The sequence below is a fragment of the Rhinichthys klamathensis genome, unplaced genomic scaffold (assembly GCF_029890125.1).
Source record: "Rhinichthys klamathensis goyatoka isolate OS25496 unplaced genomic scaffold, OSU_Roscu_1.1 h1tg000157l_1, whole genome shotgun sequence".
Classification (NCBI taxonomy): Eukaryota; Metazoa; Chordata; class Actinopteri; order Cypriniformes; family Leuciscidae; genus Rhinichthys; species Rhinichthys klamathensis.
The window spans coordinates 5,423,062-5,450,613 of NW_026606692.1; the positions used below are offsets into that span (position 1 = coordinate 5,423,062).

The 27,552-nt window shown below is 42.8% G+C and overlaps 1 protein-coding gene across 1 annotated transcript in view; it reads left to right on the top strand.

Annotated features, from left to right (window-relative positions):
- Positions 1-10,967: 10,967 nt before the first annotated feature.
- The window catches only part of myo15ab (myosin XVAb), a 58,253-nt gene continuing 41,668 nt past the window's right edge, over positions 10,968-27,552 (top strand). Inside the window, exons 1-8 of the mRNA XM_056258740.1 lie at positions 10,968-11,495; positions 11,738-18,058; positions 19,425-19,507; positions 19,595-19,658; positions 20,061-20,170; positions 26,235-26,309; positions 26,393-26,483; positions 27,288-27,391. Of these exons, the coding sequence (XP_056114715.1) occupies positions 11,774-18,058; positions 19,425-19,507; positions 19,595-19,658; positions 20,061-20,170; positions 26,235-26,309; positions 26,393-26,483; positions 27,288-27,391 (6,812 nt within the window). The 5' untranslated portion in view covers positions 10,968-11,495; positions 11,738-11,773. The remainder of the gene's footprint in view (positions 11,496-11,737; positions 18,059-19,424; positions 19,508-19,594; positions 19,659-20,060; positions 20,171-26,234; positions 26,310-26,392; positions 26,484-27,287; positions 27,392-27,552) is intronic.

Consider the following 27,552-nt stretch of genomic DNA (forward strand, 5'->3'; position numbering starts at 1 on the left):
TGTGTTGCGGTAGGTAGTATGCCATACGGAACCGTTGTCCACTGAAACTGCCTATTCACGCACCAGTGGGGCTCGACAGCCTTAGTCAACGGGTTGGCGCGTATGGTTGGGTTGCGGAGAGATTGTGAGATTGTGGTTAGATCTCAGCAGCAGGAGGGACGTAGAGGTCAGTAAGCTGGGCTGAGTTGAGTGGGAGACGGAGGGGGGTGATTTTGGGACGCAAGAGTCACTGTCTTCATGTTTTGTCATTTACGCCTGTGTTATGGAAATCATCATTATGAACAGCAGCTACGCTAATTATTTTCCCTTTGCTTTTCTGCTGTTATCTCGGGACGCGAGTCCCGAGAAAATGGCGTTCGTCAGCTCCAGTTTGTATCCAGCCTCTCACGGAGACTTCAGATGCTCCAATCACAAAGCCTATGAAGTGACGACTCTACACGGGCGATATGGACTCTCTATGGTGGACGGCACTGATCCTCATCAACTCGTCTTAAGACCGGCGTGCATACTTGGACTTCCAAAAATACTCTAAATGTTCCGATCCAATCTGACTTGTAATGCTGCCCGAATCATGCACTGTTCCTTCGTTGGCCAGAGGAGAACTGGCCCCCCGACTGAGTCTGGTTTCTCCCAAGGTTTTTTTCTCCATTTTGTCACCTGATGGAGTTTTGGTTCCTTGCCACTGTTGCCTTGGCTTTTGGCTTGCTTAGTTGGGGACATTTAACATTTAATATTCAATAATATTATTGATCTGCCTTACTTAAGGTGGACGTTGACGCAATTTCTTTTAGAAACAAACTTTGTTATATTGTTTTCATGTTATCACTGTGAAGCGCTTTGATACAATCTGTATTGTAAAAAGCGCTATATAAATAAAGGTGACTTGACTTGACTTGACTCAGGGAAATTTTGGAGTTTTTAGACTTGAAGTGATCCATCACAGAGAAGTTCCATGATTATCTGTACTACGCACCGACCTTCACAGTATACATCGACAACAATCCGCTTATTTTTTTACTGACCAGTGCCAAGCTCAAATCGCGGATTTCCATTTTACCATAAAATACCGCCCTGGCAAAGAAAACTTTGATGCAGACAGCTTATCCAGGATGCCACCTGAAGTTAGGACAATGGTGGAGCAATGTACAGAGGAACTCTCATCTGATTGTGTCGAAGCAACCATACAGGCTGTAGAAGCTCAAGATCTCGCCATGTCATGGACAGCCATGAGTTCGCTTTATGACCTAACGGAGTGTGCAGAGTCAGGCCAGTCTTTTTCCACCGATGAGATACGACAAGCGCAGAGAGGTGATGCCCACATTGGACCTGTAGTACAGTGTAAGATGGCTGGCGACCCTCCAGACACTTATTGAAGAGAAGGAGTCATTGAACAAACTTACCTTTGCCTGCAACAGTACGCGATGTCAGGTTACTGGATTTTCACCATTCTATCTCCTGTTTGGGAGATCACCAAGACTACCCGTTGACTTGATCTTTGGATTAACGACAGAGGAAGGGACTAATGACCATAAGGAATACGTAAAGAGATGGAGGCAAGGAATGCAGGAAGCGTTTGAGATTGCCAAAGAGAATAGCAAGAAGACAGCAGAAAGAAACAAAAGGAACCATGAGGGTAAAGTAAGGAGCTCAGTGCTGCACCCAGGAGATCGTGTTCTGGTGCGAAATCTCACACCCAGAGGAGGTACAGGAAAGCTTTGTGATCACTGGGAAGACGCTATAAACACAATTATTGGTCAAGTCGTAAAGAAGGCCCTGTTTATGAAGTCAAGCCAGAACGAGGAAAGGGAAGATCAAGGGTTCTACATCGAAATCTCATGTTACCGTGTGATTACCTGCCAATGGAAATGGAGCTCAGAACACAGCCAAAAACAAAGAGAAAAGTGGATAAACCTACCTCTGTAGAAAGGGATGATTCTAGCTCAGAGGAAGACGATGAAGGATGTAGCCACTGGTACTTACCTGCGGTCCAGTCTCAGCAACCTGTGGAAGGAAACAGTGAGTTACGAGATGCATACTTACCTGTTGTCCAGCAACGTATGGAAGAAAACAGAGAGTTAGGAAGTGGAAGTTTACCAGTTATCCGGCCCAGTGAACCTGAAAAGGAAAGGGAAGAAATTGATCAAGAGGTAGCAAAGGATCATGGAACAGAAGTTCGAATGGAAAATGAGGAGATACCTCAACAGGAAGTTGATGGGATGGAGGTGGAACAACCTGGAGAAAAATCTGATGATACAGCAGATGGACATCTAGCCCTGTTGGAAAGTAGCAGTGAAGAAGAACATGAGTGTAGATTGCCGAAGAGAGAGAGGAGACCACCAAAGACATTCACCTATGATTACCTGGGTACCCATGCATAGTGTAGAGCATAAGAACACAATAGCGTTTCAGCCCACACCATATGAAATGCAGAACATGACTCCATGGACTTACCCAGCATCACAGTATCAGCCAGTATACTTTTACACATACAAAGACTTATATGTACACTGAAAGAATGGATTTGGAGGGGGGGAGGGGGGATGCAATATAAGGACGACAAGAGACTATGCAGTTCCCAACACATACCTTTATTGATGAACTGAACATCCAGTAATCCGGCAGTGCATACATAAATTAGGACATTTGCATATAACACAGCACCACTTAAAGAAAGAGAGTGAAAACAAACTAATGTCGGACTACATGTATTTTCGAAGGGGAGAGTGTGGTGGTTACAAAAATAGATAAATAATAGTAAATAAATATGTGAAATGTTATGTGACAAGATAAGAATTATCAAATGTATTTTACAGTGTGTATTAATTTTTCTGACGATTGATGTTCCCTGCTCAGCCTTGAATGATCGATCGATTGTTTGGTTGCTTTTCCCTTGGGGAGTGTTCGCCTGCTTGGGGAGGGGGCGCGCGCGCTGCTGAAACAATACACAGACTCTGATGGTTGAAGCAGCAGCAGCTCCGTGCCCTGTGTTTATTAATACATATATCTCCCCTCATCAGGCGGTGAGGGTACTACATTTGCTGTTTAATAATCATTTGAAACTTAGCAAACTGGCAGCTCCAGTAGTAAGATGAAAATATTTATCTTGAATTCAGTCATGGAAACTAGCATGTATAAACCTTAATTAAACAATTGAATAATCAAGTAAAAAGGGATTTATACCTGTATATTATGCTGTGGGCAGCCACATTGGATCAGCGGAAAATTGATTGATGGATGGAAGATTCAGCTGCGGGCGCCATCTTCTGGTCAGAAGCAGGAATTAATTCGACTCTCACAGTGCATTATGGGTATTCTCTAGCCATTACATCCGTTTTACTCTCGTTGTTGCTGTGCATTGTGGGATTGAAGGAGTACACTCGATAACGTCTACTATGGTTTCGGACACCAATACAAAGGCTGTCCCCTCAAATAGTGTCCTATGGGTGCGATTTCGGACACAGCCCCTGAAAGACAGATTTCGCAGCCAAATATAAAGACCTTTCTCCATGCCCCTACCTTTTGTCACGGCCATTACTCCAATCTGCAGATACCCACACTTGGATTAAAGCACAGACCGATCGGTGAACGCCATCAAAGTACCACAAGAGCGATTCAAAAGCAAATGGATTCTAATCACTCTCACATATTCTCACTCATTCTAATTGTTCTCAGAGTACTTTGATGTCATACACCGATCGTCCTCTTCAAGTCGAACTCACCTTTAGAGTTGTGTTGTTAAAGGGATGGTTCACCCAAAAAGGAAAATTTTGTCATTACTTACCCTCAAGTTGTTCCAAACCTATGAGTTTCTTTCTTCTGTTGAACACAAAAGAAGATATTTTAAAGAATGTTGGCATAGGCATACCCATGGGTGTGCCAGGGTGTGCCGGTGCCACCCACAGTGGCAGCTGGCACACCTAAAATTAGATGCAGAATTATTTTTTAAAGTCTAATTTTTTTATTATTATCAAAAAAAAAAAAAAAAAATCTGCCGACATTGGGACTGCCAACCAATCTGCAAAGAGCTGCTGACTCGCTGATGGTAACAAGGTTGTGCTGTTGTGCTGTTGAGGCGCCTCATGAGGAGAAATGGAAACAAATCTCGAAAAGATGAATCTTTCCCGTAGCGTAAGCTAACTTACGCAATACGAGAGAACCTCTCGTAAGAGAACAAATGAGCGCAGCTCACACAATGAAACTCAGTGAACATACAGCGGTAAAAATTCATGTGGAGTTTTTATATTTTTAACATATGATACAGTTAAGCAACATCACACGACCAAGAGTGCTGAATACCATCACGATTGAAAATGTGACACTAATTTCATGACAGTTCAATTAACAAGAAATTAATATTAAGCCGCTTACATTTTAGACACAGTAGCCTATTGACTAAACTAATCGTTTGAATAAATGGCTCAATGACTTACTCATTAAGACGGTCACCTGCCGCCACCTACTGGTGGTTTAGTTTTGTGTTTTAAAGTATCATTCTTTCCAATATTTCATAGGCTATTTGTATATTCAAAAAATATTGAAAACAATCTCATAAGATTATTTAATGCAGTTGTAATTTTTCAGTGTAAATTATTTAATGTAATTGGTAAGAGCCATATAGTGTCTTATTATTCTAATTTAATTTATTGATCAAATTTAAGAATTTAAAATGAAAGATGAAGCATTTTTAAAATGATTAGGGGATGAAAAGGCTTATGTTGAGCCCTGAGTTATATTTTATTTAGTATTTTATGGTTATGTGGCGAGCCTGAGAAGGCCTATAGTTTTACACATCAACCCAGTCTATTCTGTAAAGTTACTGATATGCAAAGTCAGGGTTCTTTTGCACATTAATCTGACAATAAATGTGGCACACCCAGTTTTTCTTATGCACACCCAGAGACTCTTTTCTGGCTACAGTAGCCTAGTGAGTGTTGGTAACCAGACAGTTGACGGCACCCACCCATTGACTTCGATAAGGGGGAAAAAAAACTATGGAAATCAATGGGTGCTGTCAACTGTCTGGTTACCAACATTCTTTAAAATATTTTTTTGTGTGTTCAGCAGAAGAAAGACAATCATACAGGTTTGGAACAACGAGGGTGAGTAAATGATGGCCACATTTTGGGTGAATTTCTTTAATAATTTACGACTCTCTTCATGCAATAGCTCGCATGCAGTAGGCCTATTCGAGCTGCTGTAACGTTAGCCTATATCCATGTTAACTCTCTAACGCCTGTAACCAGTGACAGTGACTAAGGTGTTTATTAAAGATGGTGTCTTTCACAACACAGGAAAGTCTTATTTAATCGACTCGATGTAATTACCGGGTAGATAGCGATTTGGAAAGTTTTTTTTAAAGCTGAGTCGATCGTGGGCAGCATTTTGGACGCGAACTCAGGCCACGAAACAAATTAATCAGCTGAGGTAAAAGAACGCGACATATCTAAAATCGTCTTTTGTAAGCTAAGTTACATGAAAATAGTAGCCTACATCACAATGATGCGCTTGAGTTAGATTAGGTTTGGTCACTCAGGTCATTAGGATACTTAATAAAAGTGTGTGTGTAGTTGGGTAACACTTAAAACCTTTTACTGTCTATGCTTAAAACAGCACTGACCATGTTCTGGTGCTGTAGTTGTTTAATCGTTTACGTTACCTAATCGATTCGTAAATTCACGACCGAACCGTTTGCATGCATATAGGCCTACTTAGATTTATTTGAATTTATGGTAGAATGTTCTTCGAATGCATGTTTAGTGAACAATTTTTATAAAGAAAACGTAGGCCTACAATTAAACAGAAAATATTACAATTTAGCAAATATTTATGTAATTTAGGCTATATAGCCGATAGCATTTTATTTATAGGCCTATAAAATCCACATACTAAAAATAAGAGCTGAAGAGTATTTCGGTTCATAACCCTTTCCCCTCAGATGATAAATTATCACGTCTATCATTTATCCTCCATTTTGTCTGCTGCCATGACTTTTATTGAGCTTTAGAGAAAGATAACAATAATAGCCTTAATAAATTTGTTCTAATAACGTCCTCACGTCATTTTAATTGTGCAGTCATCAGTTTTTACAAGTCATAATTCTACCGCCCACTGACTCTCCTTCAATCTCCTTTAAATTGTTTGTATGTTTTGGGCACATACCACTGTACTCCATATGGTGGCAGTATAACATACTCAAAAGCATTTAAATTATAGGCCAACACCATCGTGATTACTCATCATTCCTGTATGGTGCCTCCAAAAAGTATTTAGACAATTAAGCAATTTAGCAACTCTTAAATTGTTTTAACGTTTTCCATTGCATTCATTGACTTTCTCAGAACTACATTCCAATGTTAACTTGATTTGATACGTCATTGTATAAGTATGGTATTAGTTATTTTATTGTTTTGAAATCATTTAGTTCAAATTATTTATTGTTGTCTTATAAATAATGTCATGTTTACATTTATTTTGGAATTTAATTTATGTACACTCACTGTACTGTACAAGATGTTTCCTGCAAATCATAATGATACTTTTTTACTGGTTATGAAGTTGCAAATTAAGCTAAAGGGTTGTTGCTTCTAAAGAGGTTGTTAATGCCTTCACACATCTAATTTGAAGAATTTCTTGATGTACAGTTATTTTTCCATTACTCCTTAATTCTCTCTCTCTCTCTCTCTCTCTCTCTCTCTCTCTCTCTCTCTCTCTCTCTCTCTCTCTCTCTCTCTCTCTCTCTCTCTCTCTCTCTCTCTCTCTCTCTCTCTCTCTCTCTCTCTCTCTCTCTCTCTCTCTCAGTCAGTGGGTCACCAAAGGGAACTCTAAGTTTGGTCTTAATTGTACACACACCCTTACGAACATATGCTCATTGAAGATAATTGTCAATATTCACCTTTGCACTTACTCCAATTGGGGACGAAGCTGCTACATTTTTAATCACTGAAATTAGAGTGTGTCAGTGTGGACTCCAGCTTTTAAGTAGTTCTTAGATGCCAGGTAACACCAGTTCTTGGCGCTGACCTGGTCACTTCTATGGTTACAACCTTGTGTCAATATTTTTAATTACTCCTGTGCGAGTGCTCCAGTGACACTTTGATTGTTAGTGATCATGTATGAAATATTCAACTGCTAATTAGTAACCTATAAATTAGCAAGTCATTACTTTTCAGTCCTCAACAGGTTGTGTATCGTATAATTGAAAGTGAATTAAATGAGAAATAATTCTCGCTATCTCGACAAATGTATTTGGATCTGTTCCAAGACTGTTTTTAAATAATATTTATAACACAAAAAAGTACCACAGTATTATTATTATTGTATTTTTAGTCATAGTACCATATAATGACCATAATAATGTTTTTGGACTATAGGGTAGACTGGGTACAGTTGAGACACTTTTTGCGTTTAGATATTTCACACAAAAATAGATGCTGAAAAGACGTGAATTTCCACATGATATGCCACATGACATTTCATGAGCTTGTAGACTAAGATATTATCAATCAATATTACTCATAAGTAGTTTATATTTTCCAAAATTAGCTCATAAAAATAAGGTGCTTTTTGTCTCAACTTTGTCTCAACTGTACCCATATGTGGTACAGTTGAGACAGTACCATGGTACAGTTGAGACACCCATTTTTAGTGATGTAAAGGTAACTAATCGTTCATTGAAAATATAATAAATAAAGACAAATAAAAAAATAACAATTGGGCAACATGTTTGTTTATTCATCCATTCAAATTCATTAATGTTATTTAAATTAGCACTGGTTAAATTTTATAAAACAGAAATAATTACAGTTTAATTATCACAAATACCAAAGTTGTATTTCATTTGCAGCTTATGCTGGCTAATTATGACATTTAACCTGTTATCATAACACTGAACAACTAAACAGTGTGTTTCCTAATAGAACTCTATCGCGGGTACAGTTAAGACAGTGTGTCTCAACTGTACCCTGATGGCCACCTCGCGCATTTCTCTAGATTTTGCAATGACCATGCCTGAAACAATCCCATGAAATATGCCCGTTTTTAGGGCACAGAATCGTTTGTGATTATACCAGTTACGTTTAACAGTCACATAAGGATAATAAGCTATTCATTGTGGAGTGTGCATGGTGAAGTGAACGTCTTACCTTAAAAAAAAAACTTTTGCCGATATCTTCGGAGCGGAGATGCGTCCATTGATTAAATTTCCCACGATCAAAGAGGACACTAATACGCATGTGCACAGCAAAAATCACAACTTGTGCTGGCTGCGCACGCAAGTTATTTAAGGTGTCTCAACTGTACCTATGTCTCAACTGTACCCATACCCTACCATGCATTATAGTACAATTACATTATCCAAAGGTACATCAGCTGGGAAACCAATATGCAAAATGCAATTTCCACTATTTCTGAAGTGCTTCTTTTATAAAGAACACCATTTTCTCACATAACGCAGTGAAGCAGCCCCTGCACGAGTGAATAATTGATTCTCGAGCCGTCGATATCAGCAGATTCAGCAGTATCGCCACGGACAGCACTGGGTAACGTCGCACGTAAGAAGGTATATCTTAAGCAACTTCCTAAGGTATAGTTCGGGGAACATGCCTAGAAATGGTATACCTTTAGTTAAATTACACCTTAAGAGCCCTATTCGCACGGGATTAGTAGCCTATCTGGGGACCTCGTGTGATTTAAAAATTACCCCGCAACATCTGAATTTCGTGTGGCGCATTCGCACGGGATAACCGAAGCCTGTGATTTTACTCGAATTTACTGACTTATCTCCCGGATATGACGTCAATAGGCTTGGAAATTTCTTTTCGTTATAGGTCTAGCTGTATGATATATTATGACATAAACAGAATAAAGTTACTTACCGCATGCTGCTATACATGTCATTCATCTCCATCTAATCATTCGTTTTGTTTTTGCTCTTCGTTTTGATTTTCAGCATAGGCGGAGTTTGGGGGGGGCTAGGGGGGGCACTGCCCCCCCAGACCAGAGCCAATTAATGCCTGCCTTGTGCTTTGAAAAAAAAAAAAAAAAATACTGTATTCATATTTTCTCATTTTATTTGTCTTATCTTATCATTTTTGCGGGTATAATGAGTAAGTTAAGGCTAAATTATTTTTAATTACTGTATTGAAAAAGAAGCTAATTTTCTCACGACTGGCGGATCTCAAAGTATCGCGGTAAGTGAGGAATTTCCTGTGTGTTTTTCGCGTACAGACACGTCCGTTCACATGGATCCCCAAAAACGACTAAAACCGCTGTATTATTCATGCCAGGCCGACTCTCCATGAGAGGATAAAGAACAGGCTGCGGTTGACGATGGGAGCAGCCAGGTTTTCTTCTCTTGCGATCCTTCACATCGAAAGCGACATTACGGCCAAGCTCTCACCTGAGACCATTATCGACGCAGGACGCAAAAAAACGAAAATTACTGTTGCACTAGTCTGAGCAATATCTAGGTCTGTAAGTTTTATTTCTCTGCCAAATAACTGCTTAAGATGGAGAAAAACTCAACACACTGCTTTCAATATGCTGTTCAATATGTTTCAAAAGTGGAGAGTAGGCTATGTGACCGTTAATTTTTCCCGTGTCTCAATGTTTTAAATGTTTCATGAAATGGCTACAACAAAATGCGAAATAACTTGTTTTTTTTTAATCGCTCTCATTGCCACAATGTGTTTCAAACGTGGAGAGTAGGCTATTGTGTGACTGTTCATTTTTCCCGTGTCTCAAAATGTTTTAAATGTTTCATGAAGTACAATAAAATGCGAAATATAACTTTAATCACTCTCATTGCCACAATGTGTTTTGAAAAAAGGAAAGAAAAGAAAAACTAAAAATCTTTTTGTTTTGGTTGAAGATAATATTTTAACAGTGCAAAAGTGGTCCACATTTCATTTATCCTAATTGTGTCCGAACGACAATGATTGCTACATGAATGAATGAATGAATGAATGCTACAATGATTTTTTTTTTTTTTGCCCCCCCTGGCTCGAATGTCAAACTCCGCCTATGATTTTCAGCTTTCACTTTCTGCAAATTGTGTTGCGATATATGGCCCAGCACCCAAAATACTATCAAAACACTCCAAACCAGCCTCCATTCTTCGCGAAAGATGGCGCACATGAAACAAAAACCTTGAAAAAAAAATGATATACGATCCGGCCAAATCACAGAGATGCCGATTCGCGCGGGACTAATATTATCACGGTACCTCTGTGTTCGGCGAAATATAGTAGGTAATTTGCGCGGGAATTTTTACTTTACAAATTACAGACATGGCCGATTCGCACGGGATTAAGATCACAGACAAACTCCGCAATTATTACAAATTACTATATGTCACCAGATAATACTAATCCCGTGCGAATAGGGCTTTAATAACGTGCTAAGAGACAACGTTATTGGGAAACGCAACCATGGTTTTTCTAACAGAGGTGCATGAAAGTAAATTGTAGCATTATATTTAACTATATTATATAAAAAAAAGCTTATTAAATTAAAACACATTCATTTATATTCTCTACATCTCGAATGTTCAAGCAAAAAGATAAAATTAGATTTTGTTTTCTAAACCTCCTCCCCCTCCTGTGAAATGGCATGGCTGGCCAAATCAAAGGTCATCACGTACCAACTTTGGCCCATGGGCCCAAAAGAAATTTGTTTTTGTTTTGTTTGTGTGTGTGTTCTACTTTTTTTTAGCACGTTTTAGCATTTTTTATATTGTTAACCAGTCCAAATCATTGTGTTAACGATTATTACGGGTAATTGTTTTTAACAAATTTAACCAAATTTTCAGTTTATGCTATTTTCTTCAAATGTTGAGAGTTTGTAGTAGCGCAATCACACTTTCATTCATGCCTGCATTCACCACCATAAAGTTGTGTATGTGTGTGTGTGTGTGTGTGTGTGTGTGTGTGTGTGTGTGTGTGTGTGTGTGTGTCTGACTGACAGTGTGACAGTGTGTGTGCAAGCTTGTGTAGTAACAGGCCTCTGTGCTTACATTATTTATGCTGGAATGAGACCCAAGCTTAAGTTACACCAAGGCAAGTAGAGCTGACAAATTAAGGTTCCTTCTACAGCGCTGCAACAGAACTAAAAACCTGACGCACATCCTCTCACTTACACAGACACACAGTCCTTGTCTGAGTCACTCATGGATGGCATATGATAGTTGATGACTTGCATGTGCTGGAATTATTTGTTTGTTCTTTTGCTGAGAAGTACAGGTAGGTGTGCCTCTCTAGTATCTTGATGATCAACATAAGAAGAGAAGAGGAGTGTGTAAGTACGTGTAAGGTTATAGAAACATACAAACGTTCCTCAACACAGGATCTCTATCTTAGAACATCTGCTAGAAGGATACATTTTCTAGACCACGTCTGGTGCTGTGGCGTGTGGAACCATGTGAACAGAGATTTATATGCTCTTTGTGTTGAATTAATCTATGACAGTACTGAGAAGAGACAAAGTGAACTCACCTACAGGTAAGACTATTTTCTTACTTTATCATCCTAAATACGGAGAATTTAGAAAAGATAATGAAGTGTGTATGAATATCCTATTTTGATTAATGTTGGTTTTGTAAAGAAAAAAAATATTGTAGTGTCATTTTTCAGTCTTTAAATGTAATTTGTAGAAAGCAGTTGTTTTAAATTGTTACTTTTGTTTGTGTGTTTGTTTGTTTTTTTTCATGAAGATTCTGTTTAATCCTATTTTTATTTGGCAGAAAGGCAGTAGACTAGCATGGTTTTAAAAGGATAAAATGCCAGCCAAAAAAGACTCAAAATCAGCAGCCAAGAAAGGAGGAAAACCCGAGCCAGAAAAAAGCAAACCAAAGGAAGAAGAAAAGAAAGGAAAAGATGACAAGAAGGGTGGAAAAGATGACAAGAAGGGTGGAAAAGATGACAAGAAGGCAGGAAAGGATGATAAGAAGAAAGGAAAAGAAGAACCACCCAAGGGAAAAGGGAAAGATGATGGTAAGAAGGGAAAGGATAAAGGCAAGGGAAAGAAAGAGGTTATTGAATCTGATGAGGGCTCAGATGCTGAGTTGATGGATGAAGATTTGAGCGAGGAGGATGAGGATGAAGAGTCAGATGGAGGCAAAAGAAAGCGTGGTGGTGGAAAAGATGCTAAAGGTAAAACTGCAAAGGGAAAGTCCAAATCAAGACAGCCTGATTCTGATGAAGATGAGGATGATGACGATGATGATGAAGATGAAGATGAGGAGGAAAGTGAAGAGGAGGATAGGAAAGGAAAGAAGAAATCTAAAGATCATCATAAATCTAAAGCAGAGGACGATGTAAAGAAGAAGAAAGCAAAAAAGAAGGAAGTCCCTCCACCTGAGCCACCACCTGAAGAGAAAACGAAAAGAGGACTCAAAAATACCTCAAAACTCTTTATGAGGTTCTCTGGATTTAAGAAGAGGAAGAGCTCAAAGAAGCGACTTAAGAGCACTTCCAAGCTGTTTCTTGGACTTGGCAAAAGGAAGAATCGTTTGCTTAAGAAAAAAAGGAGAAAATCTCTCTTGAGAAATGCTCCAAAGTTCATGATGCGTTTCAAAAACAGCAAAAAGAAGAAAAAAGAGAAGGAAAAAAAAGAGCCATCAGGGCCAAAGCCAACCTATATGCTTATTAAATTAGGTGGCAATTCTAACACAGCGGAGAAGAAAACAGGATTTTTTAAAGGGCTTTTTGGGAAAAAGGAAGCAGAAAATGGGACTGGTTTTAAATCTAGGGGTCAATTATTAGGTAAGATTGCTGGGGCAACAAACTGGCTCACCAAGAGGTTTCTCTCAATTAAAGGGCGTCAGAGTGGAAGGGGTGATGCCTTTGGCCGGAAAAACAACAAAAAATATAAATTTTCCGCTGACAGTCGCCAAGCCAGCATCCGAGCTCCTCAAGGGTATCACAATTATGGATATGAACAGGACACTGGAGGATATGATTATAATAACCAGAGCAGGGTGGATAAGGGTGCATTTCACAGACAGTCAGTCCAGAGGCATTCTAAAAGGTATAGTGAACAGTATGCCCAAATGCAGGGACACTCTTCGTTTCCACAGCAATACACTCAATATGAGGAACCAAATAACTATTATGACATGGAATCACATGATCAAGGCTATTATGAGATGCAGGATAGATACTACAACCCTCACACAGCCATGCAGGATGACAGTGAATTTTATGATGATGGTATGGACTACAATGACCCCTATGAAGTGCAGGATCTGATGGGCAATTATCCACAGGAAATGGGCTACTATAGTCAACAGCATCCACTGGATCCATATTTCGATGATGGCATTGAGTACTATGATGATAGTCAGTATCCAATGGGAAACAGTTATGATCAATATGGGAATGAAATGGATCTGTATTCCCAGGCTCATTTTGGATATTATGATGACCTTCAGGGCTTCTCTGGTGACCCATATGAAGTTGAAATATCAGGTGATCCATATATGGATGCTTATGGGGATTATGGGGATCCTTATTTTCAGGATTATCAAGTTAACTACAGTGAATCAGATGTTAATCCATATCTGCAATCTTCCTACAATATGTATGATCCATATAGTTATCCGATGCAAGATATTATGGAAAGTGAAGAGGCTCATGGAATGTATGGTGAGAAGTATGGACATTTTTCTATGGAGTCTATGCCCCTTCCCGGAGACATGGAGTTCAGAGTCCCAAGACCCCAGGTTAAGCTTTTTGGTAAGGAAAGGATTGATGTTGAGCTTCCTCCTTTGCCTCCACAATATGATTTGGAAGAAATGTCAGACATACAGTATGAAAATTATGCATATATGCCTGGAGGCTCAATGAATGATGGTTTTTCACAGGCAATGCATCCGCAAGAAATGTTTCATCCACAAGAAATGTTTCATCCGCAAGAAATGTTTCATCCGCAAGAAATGTTTCATCCGCAAGAAATGTTTCATCCGCAAGAAATGTTTCAACCCACAATGCCTCAAGTGCCCACACCAACAGCCATGTTAATTAAGCAAGCAAATAATCCCCAGGGATTTGTCAACCAACATATGCCACATATGGCTCAAGTTGGTGGTTTTCCACCATCTCCCACTCCAAGCAGAAGGTCAGTAGCAGGTATGGCCTCCCCTGTGTATAAGCCTATGTCACCCATGGTAACCATGGATCCCATGGCACGTTTTGGAGATCCTGTAATGGAAGCTAGACGTTCCCCTGTACCTATACGCAGACCGAGCCCCCATGCCTCCCCACAGCTATCCATGCATCCTGTTGGTCCACTTCCTATGAGAAGAAGCCCATCCCCACAGCCCTCTGTGCGGGGCATTGGAGGCATGGGAGCACCTCCATCGCCAAGACTAGCCAGAGGTGTGCCCTCTCCAATAAGTCATGGTCAACACCCTCCATCACCAATTGGACGCAAAATGAGCCAACCTGTTTCTCCAGCACTTTCTAGACGTTTACCACCTCAAGCTCCATTTAGAGAAGGGCCACCCCCTTCACCAACATTTCCTAGACGTTTACAGTCTCAAGGTCCACTAAGAGAAGGTCCACCTGCCTCACCTACAGTCCGTAGACATTTGCAGCCTCAGGCATCCTTTAGAGAGGCACCACCATCTCCCCAGCCAATGCCTAACCGTATGCCCTCACGGGCTCCATCTCTCTATACCAGTCCTCCAGCTTCCCCTCGTGCATCTATTCGGAGGAGAAGCCCACCGCAGTCCCCTCGTGCCTCAATTAGGAGACCCAGTCCACCCTCTTCACCCTCACAAGTTCATCGTCCATTTGGTGCCAAGAAATTTCAAGCCTCTCCATCTCCACTTAGACGGATAAGTCCTCCTTCTTCCCCTCAGATGGGGATGCGAACCATGGCCAGTGTTCAGCCGAGGGATCTTCATAGACCACAGTCACCATTAATGGCACAAAGAGCATCACCTACTCCCTCTCGGAGAAGTTTTACTGTGGAACCAGACTTCCAGCAACAACAAGTGCAAGGTAGATCCCCCTCTCCCACCCTCTCCCGCAGGTCCACTCGCCTTATGAAGGATTCTCCACCTTTTGGATCCCCTGGAGGTCGACTGCGAGGAAGGGGACGTCCAAACATCCCCATGGGAGCTGTGAAACCATATCCTGGCCGAGGGGGTCATACTGGAACTCCAACACAAAATGTACGACCATTTAGACCATCCATACGTAGTAACAGGTCCATGATGCCACAGGACTTCACAGTTTCCCCACAACTCTCAGGTCAACATAGGATGGGCATAAGGGAACAAAGTCGTTTCAATCCTCCAGGAACACCCAATGCAATGAGAAACCCACAGAGACCCATTGGTCGTGGTCGTCCACTCATGGCCAGACAGTCACTTAGGCGTGCACCTGGCATGATGCCCCCTTCACCACAGCTTTCTCAAAAACACATGCCCCCTCCATCTCCCCAGCCTTCTATTAGACATCTCTCCAGACCAGCCTCTCCTCATCCATCTATCATACATGGTTCCCCATTACCAACACGGTCCACTTCCCCTAGGGCTCTGCCTACTTCTGTTCTTTCTGGTCCTCCAATATATGATGCTTCATTTGCATCTCCTTTACATTTTGTTACAGAGCCGATCGCTGTAGAATATGATCAGGTTAGAGGTGTACCTCATTCACCAATGCTTACAAGTGCCCTCCAAAATCAAAGGGTCCATAATGCAACCTATACTTCCCCATTCCAACAGCCTATGTCGCCTTATGCTCCTGAGATCATTAATGTTCCACAGTTTCCGGGTCAACCACCTTCACCAGTTTCCTCCTTTGCCATGCAAAACCCTAACCTAAGCCATGCTGATCATTTCTCCCAATTACAACCAGTACAATCACCATATACTCCTGAAATGGTTGAACTGGATCAACATACAGCAGAGATGGCATCTCCTCTTTTGTCTAATGCCTTACAAAATACTCATCTCAGAGAAGCTTCTTACAGGTCGCCCTTGCAAAGACCAGGTTCACCTTATGCTCCTGAAGTGGCTCAGTTTGGTGAGATCCCTGAACAGCCGTCTTTTTCTTCCCCATATGCTCCTCAAATGGAAGCATTTCAACAAGTTCCAGGTCAGCCAGCATCACTTTTGCTGTCCAATGCAATTCACAATCCACAACTTCACAATGCATCATACAGATCCTCCTTTCAGATGCCACATTCACCCTATACTCAGGTAGAGACAGGCTATGATTACATTGAAGAGCCAGGTGCTTCCCCCCTTCTCTCTAATGCTCTTCAAAATACAAATGTCCGCAATGCTTCTTACCGAACACATTTACGTCGCAGGGGATCCCGTGTTCCCCCTGGCTATGGTCCAAGAGGATCTCCAGTTCTTTCAACAGCTTTGCAGAACCAAAATGTTCGTCAAGCTTCATACAGAGCACCTGTTCAGGGAATGGTCTCCCCTTATGCATCTGTGCCAGGACATGGGCAGGACCCTAGGAAATCTCCTTTTCTGTCTGATGCACTGCACAACCCCCAACTTCGAGGTGCCACATACCAATTGCCTGATGGGACAATAGTATATGGTACTAATCCTGCTGGGTCCGTAATAGGCATGGACCCACGGCAGCAACAGTCTTTCTCACCTAACCTCTCAAATGCTTTGCAGAACAGAAACATAAGAAACGCCTCTTATAGACTTCCAGATGGAACAATAATGTACCCAGAATCTAATTTACAGCAACTGTCTTCTCCAAACCTGTCGAATGCCTTGCAGAATCAAAATCTGAAGAATGCAACTTATAGACTTCCAGATGGAACAATAATGTACCCAGAATCTCATTTACAGCAACCGTCTTCTCCAAACCTGTCTAATGCCTTGCAGAATCAAAATCTGAAGAATGCAACTTATAGACTTCCAGATGGAACTCTTGTAACTGCAGGACAACAACAGCAAACCTCACCAAACCTGTCACATGCACTTCAGAATCAGAATATTAGGAAGGCATCATATAGACTGCCAGATGGGACAATAATAATGACTGATCAGCCAGTGGAACCAACTTCTCCAAATCTAGCCAATGCTCTCCAAAACCGAAACATTAGAAATGCAACTTACAGATTGCCGGACGGCACATTAATAACAACAGACTATGGACAATCCAAACCTACTTCCCCAAATTTATCAGCGGCACTTCAGAACCAACAAATGAAAAATGCCAGCTATCGTTTACCTGATGGGTCAATTATAAGTGGACCAGGTTATGAAGTTAAGTCTCCAAATTTGGCAAGCGCGCTTCGTAATCAGGATGTTCGTAATGCTACCTACAGGTTACCTGATGGCTCCATAATAAGTGCTGATGCAAGTTATAAAACTACATCCCCAAATTTGTTCTCTGCCCTGAGAAATGAGGATCTGAGGAATGTCTCCTATAGGCTTCCAGATGGATCTGTTATTTCACAAGCTTTATATAAACCAAGTAGCCCAAACATTTCAAATGCCTTGCAGAATGAAAACATTCGCATGGCCGCTTACCAGCTACCAGATGGATCTGTAATTTCTGCAGATCCTCGAAGACATAAAACCGGTCCAGATCTATCAAAGGCACTTCTAAATCAAAACCTTCGCAATGCCACATACAGATTACCTGATGGATCCTCCCTCACTCAAGGATTTGCAGTCCCCACTTCACCATATTTAACGGATGCTCTAAAGAATCCTAACCTGAAGAAAGCCTCTTACCAACTACCTTCAGGGATCTCCAACTATATGACATCCTCTGGACAGGTGATTATTGGTCCAGATGGTCGTTATGCTGTGGTTCCACCACAGCGGAAAGGTCCAGGTGGGCCAGAAGAGCACTGGGCTCAAAATGCCAGAGAGGGGGAAACTGCAGAGGACCTGTGGGCTGCAGAAAAGGTCTTGCCTCATGATACAGTACAGAACCTCATCAAGTGGTCTATGAATCGTGATGAGAAAATGGAATTCCTTACCCCTCCACCTGGTGGTCTTAGGCCAGGGGAAACAGAGCTGCAATGGGTACCAGATCGTGAAGGGGAGCCAAAAGGACAGTGGTATGACAAGGTAAATCCCTTTAGACATAATACCAACCTTAATTGTTGACTTATTTATTTAACTAATGGTAACAGAAGTTACCAAATGCATTGTATGTTCTCTGCCCCAGAGATACTAACTATATATCATGCTTTCATTTTCTTCTCTTCTCTTGGTCTAATTCTGCTGTTGTAAATATTCATTTGGAAGCAGATAAATATAGGATAACATTGAGAGATGCCTCTCTTCACTGGAATGCAACAGTGAATTCATGATTATGCTTGTGCATGGATCATATTTATACTATTCACTAAAACTTCTATATCTGAATGTTTATATTAAGAAGGAATTATAAATAAGCAGACTGTTAAATTTGACTATTAATGTTGTCAAGTAGACAGCAATGAAGTCTATTAGGCGTTGAGCCTTAAAGGGTTAGTTCACCCAAAAATGAAAATTCTGTCAGTAATTATTACTCACCCGTATGTTGTTCCAACCCCGTAAGACTTTCGTTCATCTTCGGAACACAAATTAAGATATTTTTGATTAAATCTGAGAGCTGTCTCACTCCATAGGCTTCTATGTAATTGAGTGTAGTGTAACAGCCATTTTTTACAGTCTATGGTAACAGCGCAGCGCTTCTGGGTTGTACATCAGAATGTAGGCTCACTATTGGTCGATTGTCATGTGTGTGATGCGTGTGATGCTGGCCAATAGTGAGCCTACGTTCTGACGTACAACACAGAAGCACTGAGCTGTTACACTACGTGAACTCACTCAGAGGCCCACACAGAAGAAAATGCATAGTTGAATGAAGTCGTTATTTTGGGGGGGTTTTGCGCACAAAAAGTATTCTCGTCACTTGATAAACTTATGGTTGAGCCACTGTAGTTACTTGGAATATTTTAAACATTGTCTTTATTAACTTTCTGGGCCGGCAAGTTTCAATTACATAGAAGCCTATGGAGGAGTGAGACAGCTCTCAGATTTAATAAAAAATATCTTACTTTGTGTTCCGAAAATGAACGAAAGTCTTACGGGGTGGGAACAACTTGAGGGTGAGCTTTCATTTTTGGGTGAACTAACCCTTTAACAAAAGGTCCAGCCAAGCTCACCTATCTTTATCAGGTTTAAGCTGCAGTCCACAGCTACATTGTATGTCAGATGAGATTTACAAGGCTGATTATAACTCCTCTTAGGTTACCTTGCTGACCAGTGATAATCATCTCTGCATTATTGTAGTGCAGGCCCTAGAAAAGACAACTTGACCTAATTCATCAGAGAAGATATTCTCTAATGTAATTTAATGAATGACTTCTCAAATTTCTTTGAATGTTCTCAGATTGCATTTATTTTTTATTTTTTTTGCTGAGCACAAATTGTATTTTTCAAACAGATGTATTCTATAAGGAGCCTGCCTACTGTCAGCTACAGAACAAAAAGGGAAGGGGACGGAGTTGAGGACATGACACAAATGGAGTATGTCAGCATAAATATACATAGTAATGTATGTGTAAAGTTGATCATTAGAATCAAAATAAATAATTCTTCCTCAATTTCTTACAGAGAGCTTTCTGAGGCAGCAGTATTGATAAACCTGAAGACTCGCTTTGATCAAGAGCTTATCTATGTGAGTCTTGCATTCTAGTTCTAATTACTTTGTACAAACATAATAAATATCTTTTTTTAGTATTCACATACAATCTAAATTATAAACAACTGCTGAAGGATGTTCTTATGCTCTACAAATGCTTCCAGTTAAATATGCACAAGAATAGACATGCTCACATACACTATACAGTCCCTTATCTTTGCAAATTTCTCGACAGAAGCACTTAATGTTATGCCATAATGTTACATTACAGAAAATACTTCACTGGACAGGCCACTAAGCAGAATAACTTTGACTTCATTTTAAAATGAAATGTTTGATTGTATGTTTTTCTCAATACTGTGAATAGACCTTTAGCACTCTTATTCAAATCTCTTGTGAACCTAACTACATTATGAATTTCCTTTGTCTTCTAAGCAGACATACATTGGCAGTATTCTGGTATCTGTGAATCCATACCAGCTATTTAACATCTATGGCACAGATATGGTTCTGCGGTACGAGGGCCATGGCTTGGGAGATAACCCACCGTGAGTCACAGCAACACAATCATAACTATTCTCAATACATTTTCTTATTTGTCAACTCCTGGTAGAAGCTTGCCCTGTTTGGCAGATAAGATAACATGCTTTCATTCTCGAAAACCATGAACGAAATTACACAAGCTAGAAGAAAATGCAGACCCAGACATTTATAATGTTACAAAAGATGTCTATTTCAAATAGCTGTTCTCTTACGAGAGGTTCTCTCGTATTGCGTAAGCTAGCTTACGCTACGGGAAAGATTCATCTTTTCTGAGAAATTGAAGCCAAAAAATTATCCTATAATTTTGTATCCATTGTCAACGCAGTTCAGCTGCAGCAGACCATGAGCGGGCTAGCTAGCAGCTCATTGGTTCGCTCACAGAGAACTGCTTAAGCCTATGAGGAGACGCGAATGAACTCTCGGCCAATGAGAGTCTGACATGCTCTCATTGCGTCAGAGCCCGCCGAAACGGGCGTGGTCAGAGAGTATAAATTCGCCTCCCAGGCTGTAAACTCTGATTTTCATCTCTTCAGCGAGGCTACACGCATCTGCTGATCCTGAGAGAAGCCGCCGTCGCCGAAAAGGCAACTCTAGCGAGCATCTGGGAGACTGAGGAAGCCGGCCGTCTTCGCCACCTTCAGCCGTCCTGCGAACTAGCGCCATTCGACGGATTTGTATCCTTTTTACGAAAAAGCTTCCTGTATTGTATTGTATCTAAAAGAGCCGAGCGTCTTTGTAAAGATGTCTCGTAAACGCTCCTGCGGTTCTTGCCGCGCTCCCCTCGCGACTGGAGACCGCCACGTCATCTGCGCTCTCTGCCTCGGATTGGAGCACGCCGAGCTCGCCCTCGCCGATGGCGGCTGCGATCTCTGTGAGGAGATGCCGTTGTCGACCCTGCGGGCTCGACTTCAGGCCACTAAAGTTGCTTCCGCGCCGCCTCTGACTTCGCCGCGGAAGAAGAAACGCCGCTCTCAGAGGCCGCCGGAACCCCAGCTAGAAGTGTTCATCCCGCCGGAGCCTGTCGCCTCCCGCTCTCCTTCTCCGCCGCTTCCGGACGTACAGTTGCCGCCGAGTGGCCGCTCTGTCGCCTCCGATGACGCCGCGGACATCAAGGAAACCTGTTCGCTTCTCGCTTCAGACAGTGAGGAATGGTCCGGTTCTCACGCCTTCTCGGCCCGAGAATCCTCTGGGACCCGCGCTGGAATCGAGGACGAATTAGTGCGCCTCCTCTCACAGGCCGTCGAATGCCTCGGGCTCGATTGGTCCCCTCCCCCCGAGCAGACCATCAACCGTATGGACGGCAGCTACTTCCGCCAGCGCTCTACTCCCGTCACTAAACGGGCCGCGCCCTTCCTGCCTGAACTGCACGCGGAACTCACGAAGTCCTGGAATGCCCCGCTCTCTGCCAGAACTCGCTCTGACTCTTCCGCCCCGCTTCGCGTTGTGGACGGAGCCGCAGAAAAGGGCTATCTCTCCATTCCCCCTGTAGAGGACCTGGTCGCCGCACATTTATGCCCGCCTTCCACGAGATGGCGCTCATCACCTGTGCTTCCCTCTAAAGCCTGCAGAGCGACTTCGAGCTTTCACGCCCGCGCTTACTCAGCCGCCGGCCAAGCAGCCTCTGCACTCCACTCCATGTCCGTCCTTCAGATTCTACAGGGCGATTTACTTCGTGAATGGGACGAGAGCGGAAAAAATCCCCCCTCAGTCACGGATTTGAGCATTTTTGTGTCTGAAAGACATTTGTGGCTCACACTCGCCGACATGGGAGATTCTGAGCGCGCCGCCTTTCTCAACGCCCCGCTCTCTCCATCCGGCCTCTTCGGATCTGCTGTCACGGGTATCGTTGACCGTTTCTCCGAAGTGCAGAAAGCCTCCCAGGCCATGAATCTTTTTCTGCCTCATCGCGCTAGCTCCTCTGCAGGCCGCTCACGTGACCAGCCTCCTGCACGAGCCCCACCCCAGCGCCCAGCCCAGCACAGTCAGACTTCTCAGCGACGCCAGGGCGGCCGCCCTCGTTCTCGCTCTGACAGCCGCCACAGACCGCCGCCTCCCCGGGGCCTCGGCCTAGGATCACGCTGAAACCTGATCACTCGAAGTCTGCCTAGCACAGCTGAGGAAAAGACGGCGCTCTCCCGCCGCGGCCGGACCGCCGTCAAAGTTTCGCCCTCTGTTAGTCCCCGCTCACGCGGCTACTACAGCAGTGTACCCCGCCATTACCAAGCCGGTCCCCTTTCCCGCTTGCATGAGCACAAACGCCGTTTTCACGGCGACCCAGAGAAATCTCAAAAAGAGCATAAAAGCCTCCTGTGTAGAAAATGTGCCCACAACACTGTGTTCACTCATACACAAAAGCATTTCAGTTCCCGTGTTTTCTCACAGAGCCCACTCTCATAAAGCGGTTCCAACCCGCTCGAGTTTCAGAGTGTATAAGCGCGCCCACGAGACCGTGTGCGCGTCCCACCTCTGCTCACTCTGTTACACGGCCCTTAAACTCCTCTCTGAGTGTAAGTCCCGCTGTCATAAACACTATGAGCGTGCCCGCGCAGCCCGCTATGTGCAGCAACGGGGACCATGTAGCCATTCACCCCTTAGCGTTACGCTTCAAAGCGTGGGAAGCTATTCCGGGAATTTCCCAGTGGGTGCTAAACACAATAAGGCTAGGCTATCGCTTACAGTTTCCCCGCCGCCCTCCACGTTTCCGAGCGCGGCTAGAAACTATTGTGAACCCAGAAGCAGTGACTCTGCTCCGTTCAGAGATAGCAAAACTATTGTGCAAAAGGGCTATAGAGAGAGTTCCTCTATCTATGAGCGAGTCGGGGTTTTACGGACGTTATTTTCTGGTTCCAAAGAAAGACGGCGGCCTCAGACCAATCTTAGACCTCAGATTTCTGAACAAGGTTCTCATGAAGAGACCGTTCAAAATGCTCACTATCAGAAAACTCCTCGCGCATGTGCACCAGGGGGACTGGTTCATTTCACTAGATCTGAAAGATGCTTACTTTTAGATTCAGATAAATCCCCTTCACAGGCCATTCTTACGTTTCGCCTTCGAAGGCCAGGTTTATCAATACACCACGGGCCGCCAGCTGATAAAGGTAACGCAGACCTGTATCACAGCTCTGCAGCCATGGACCTTGGCAGAATGGTTTCAGCGGGGCGTTTCCATGGGGACCTTTTCTCGCCGAAAAGTCATCTCGACAGACGCATCCAACACGGGTTGGGGTGCGGTCTGCGAGGGCTCACCGGCCTTCGGCCCCTGGTCAGCTCAGGAGAGTCTCCTCCACATAAACTGTTTGGAGATGCTGGCGGTCGAGAACGCGCTCACGCGCTTTCTTCCGCGCATTCACGGTCACAACGTGCTGATCCGTTCGGACAATATAGCCGTGGTCTCCTATCTAAACCGTCAGGGCGGAGTCAGATCCAGGAATCTCTTCCAGCTGACAGAACGCATCTTAGTTTGGTCTCAGTGTCACCTGCTCTCGCTCAGAGCGACGCGCGTGCCGGATCATCTGAACGACGGTCCAGACAGTCTGTCCAGGAACCCCATTCCCCCCGGGGAATGGTCCCTGCACACTCTTACAGTCCAAAAGCTGTGGCGAATATTCGGCAGAGCAGAGGTGGACCTCTTCGCCTCAGAAGAGAACACCCACTGCCCAATATTTTTCTCAAAGAGCAAGGACGCGCTAGCCTAGACCTGGCCCAGCCGCCCGCTTTATGCATTCCCTCCGGTTTCTCTGCTACTACAGGTGCTTCAGAGAATCAGGGAAACACGCCACTCGGTGCTCCTCATAGCCCCGCGTTGGGAGGGTCAGACTTGGTTTCCGGAGCTCACTCAGCTGTCACAGACAGCCCCGTGGCCCATTCCAGTCAGAGCAGATCTCCTCTCCCAAGCTCGCGGCACGATCTGGAATCCCCACCCAGAGCGCTGGGCGCTACATGCGTGGGTGATCAACGACTACCCGTTGCTTTGCCAGAGGGAGTGTTAAACACGATCACGCAGGCTAGAGCGGCTTCTACTAGAAGGCTCTATGCGTCTAAATGGTCTGTGTTCTCTAAATGGTGCACCGACAGAAATTTGGACCCACGGTCATGCGAGGTCCCTTCCTTGCTAGTTTTTCTCCAAGAGATGTTGGACAAGGGCAGGTCCCCGTCCACTCTCAAGGTGTATGTGTCAGCCGTCGCAGCGTTTGTTGAACCCCGGCGCGGCCAGTCACTGGGCAAAGATGGCTTGGTCATCCGCTTCCTCAGGGGAGCTAGAAGGATGAACCCCCCGCGCCCCCCTTCGGTGCCGATTTGGGACCTTTCTATAGTTCTCGAAGCTATGAAAGCTCCCCATTCGAACCGCTAAACACTGTGGACCTCAAATACCTTTCGCTCAAAACCGTTTTTCTGCTCGCGCTCGCGTCAGTAAAACGTGTGGGAGACCTTCATGCGCTGTCCAGTAGCGCTTCCTGTCTTGAGTTTGGGCCCAATGACTCCTTAGTCGTTCTCAAACCTAGACATGGTTATGTCCCAAAAGCGATTGGTACCCCGTTCAGGGCACAAGTTATTTCCCTATCGGCTCTGCCTGCTTCCGATAGCGAATCTGACTCTAATCTCCTGTGTCTGGTCAGGGCCCTGAGATTATACATTACTCGCACTGCTCCGGTCAGACGATCTGAGCAGCTTTTTGTTTCGTTCGGTGGGCGCACCAAAGGGTTGGCCGCCTTGAAACAGACTCTATCCAGATGGATAGTTGATGCCATTGCAGCCGCATACGCATCAAAAGACCTGCCATGCCCTCTGGGCATCAGGGCTCATTCCACTAGAGGCATGGCCTCATCGTGGGCATGGTCCAGCGGAAGTTCCATTCATGACATTTGTGTGGCAGCGGGATGGGCTTCCCCCTCCACCTTTGTCAGATTTTACAATCTGGAAGTTCCCGCCTTGCAGGCTAAACTACTAGCAGTCTAGTATGTTACAGCTCTTTTGGTTGAGCTGCACTATAGGGAGTTATTCACTCAGACCGGTTTCGCTCTGTCCCTCTCTATCATGTGCTTATGTACTACACAATCTCCGGCCCGCTCTGCTGGCCTTTGTCACATGTACATATATTTATTCCCACTCATAAGGGTTCCCTGGGGTCTCCCCTGGGACTCTTAGTGGATGCTTAGCACGCACGGCGTTGACCAGGTGTTCCCGTAGCGTAAGCTAGCTTCGGTTACCTAACGTAACCTCGGTTCTCTCTAGATGAGGGAACGAGTATTGCGTTCCTGGCCGTGCTTGTGCTACTAGCGTTCTCGCTTCATTCTATGAAAACCAGAGTTTACAGCCTGGGAGGCGAATTTATACTCTCTGACCACGCCCGTTTCGGCGGGCTCTGACGCAATGTTCATTCGCGTCTCCTCATAGGCTTAAGCAGTTCTCTGTGAGCGAACCAATGAGCTGCTAGCTAGCCCGCTCATGGTCTGCTGCAGCTGAACTGCGTTGACAATGGATACAAAATTATAGGATAATTTTTTGGCTTCAATTTCTCAGAAAAGATTCATCTTTCCCGTAGCGTAAGCTAGCTTACGCAATACTCGTTCCCTCATCTAGAGAGAACCGAGGTTACGTTAGGTAACCGATTCGTTTTCAACAATAATAATAAGAAATGTTTCTTGAGCAGCAAATCAGCATATTAGAGAATGATTTCTGAAGGATCATGTGACACTGAAGAATGGAGTAATGATGCTGGAAATTCAGCTTGGCCATCACAGCAATAAATTAAATTTTGAAATATATTCAAATAGAACCCAGTTATTTTAAATTGTAATAATATTTCACAATTTTACTGTTTTTACTGTATTTTGGATCAAGTTAATACAGCCTTGGTGAGCATAAAATACTTCTTTCTAAAGAATAAAAGTATCTTACTGACCCTAAACATTTTTAAATGGTAGTGTACATTAAAAGTCTGAGAAAGAAGGGGTGAGAAAATTAAGATGAAGATTTTATCCTGCATCCATTTACAATACTTTGTGATTATTGTTACCTCCAAAAATTGACAGTATGTAGACCTACTCTCTTATACATGTTTGTTTTCAGTCATCTCTTTGCCATTGCAAACATTGCCTACACAACAATGATGGACATCAAGCGAAACCAGTGCATCATTATCAGGTCAGTGATAGCATGTGTGTGTCAATCGCAGAGGATGTAATAATACACTGATATGTTGTATCAGTGAAATGTTTGTATTATAGTGGGGAAAGTGGTTCTGGAAAGACAGAGGCGACCAAACTGGTTCTGAGGTACCTCACTGCTATTCACCATAAGAGGAACATTACACAACAGGTACGTGTGTAGGATTATAAAGTACACACTGAATTTTCTTAATAGACAATGATCCCCGCATACACCTCTGTACACTTGCTGTGATTTCGCCAGGTAGGATATGTTATTGGATCAACATCCTTATTGGATCAACATCCTTGTTCTCCTTATTTTTAGGGATAAGGAGAGGGATGGAGTTGGGGCTTGGACAACATTCATGTTTACCTATCGTTTCATTTCCTTCTGATTTTAAGGGTAGTTAATGGTTTGAATTATTTATATGGTCAGGGATGGTTAGGGCTGTTAATGTTAACTTACTTGGGTATTGTTAATACTTTTCATTAATTGAAATAAATCTGAAATAAAATAACATATAAATATTACATGAAAATCTTAAACTTAAAAATTTAGAAATTTACAAAAAAATACTAACAAAAATACATTAAAGCTAAATGGAAATATTTAATATATATTAATAAAACTAATAAAAATGAAAAGCACTTATCAAAATTGGCAAAACGTTATATATATATATATATGTTGATCCAGGAACAAGTCCTACTTCGCAAAATCATAGGCAGCAAGTGCGTATTATAGAGTACATTTCTGGAACCACAAAATTTTGTTTGAATCCATGTATATGATGTATGCAGTGTTTGTTAATGAATGTATAATCTGTCTTTTTGTTTTTCTATTTAATGCTTTCCTCTATACAGATTGAGGTAAATCTGTGAAATTTATGTTTTTACTGATAGCCTAATAACTCTAACCTTGTAAACATTGCTGCATACATCTGTAAGTAAGTTTTAGTTTCTTAATATCCAGATTCTAGAGGCAGCTCCTCTTTTAGAGTCGTTTGGGAATGCTAAGACGGTCCGAAATGATAACTCCAGTCGCTTTGGGAAATTTGTGGAGGTCTTTTTGGAGGAGTGAGTATTTCTTTTATATATATATATTGTACATTACTTCTGTTCTGAACTGTGAAAAACTCTTTCAAGCTTTGTTAAATAGACTGTTTGAATGTTACATTGCGTAACTCTTTAACGTCTCTCAAGCCTGAAATTGTTGCTTGAGAGGCGACACTGTAAGG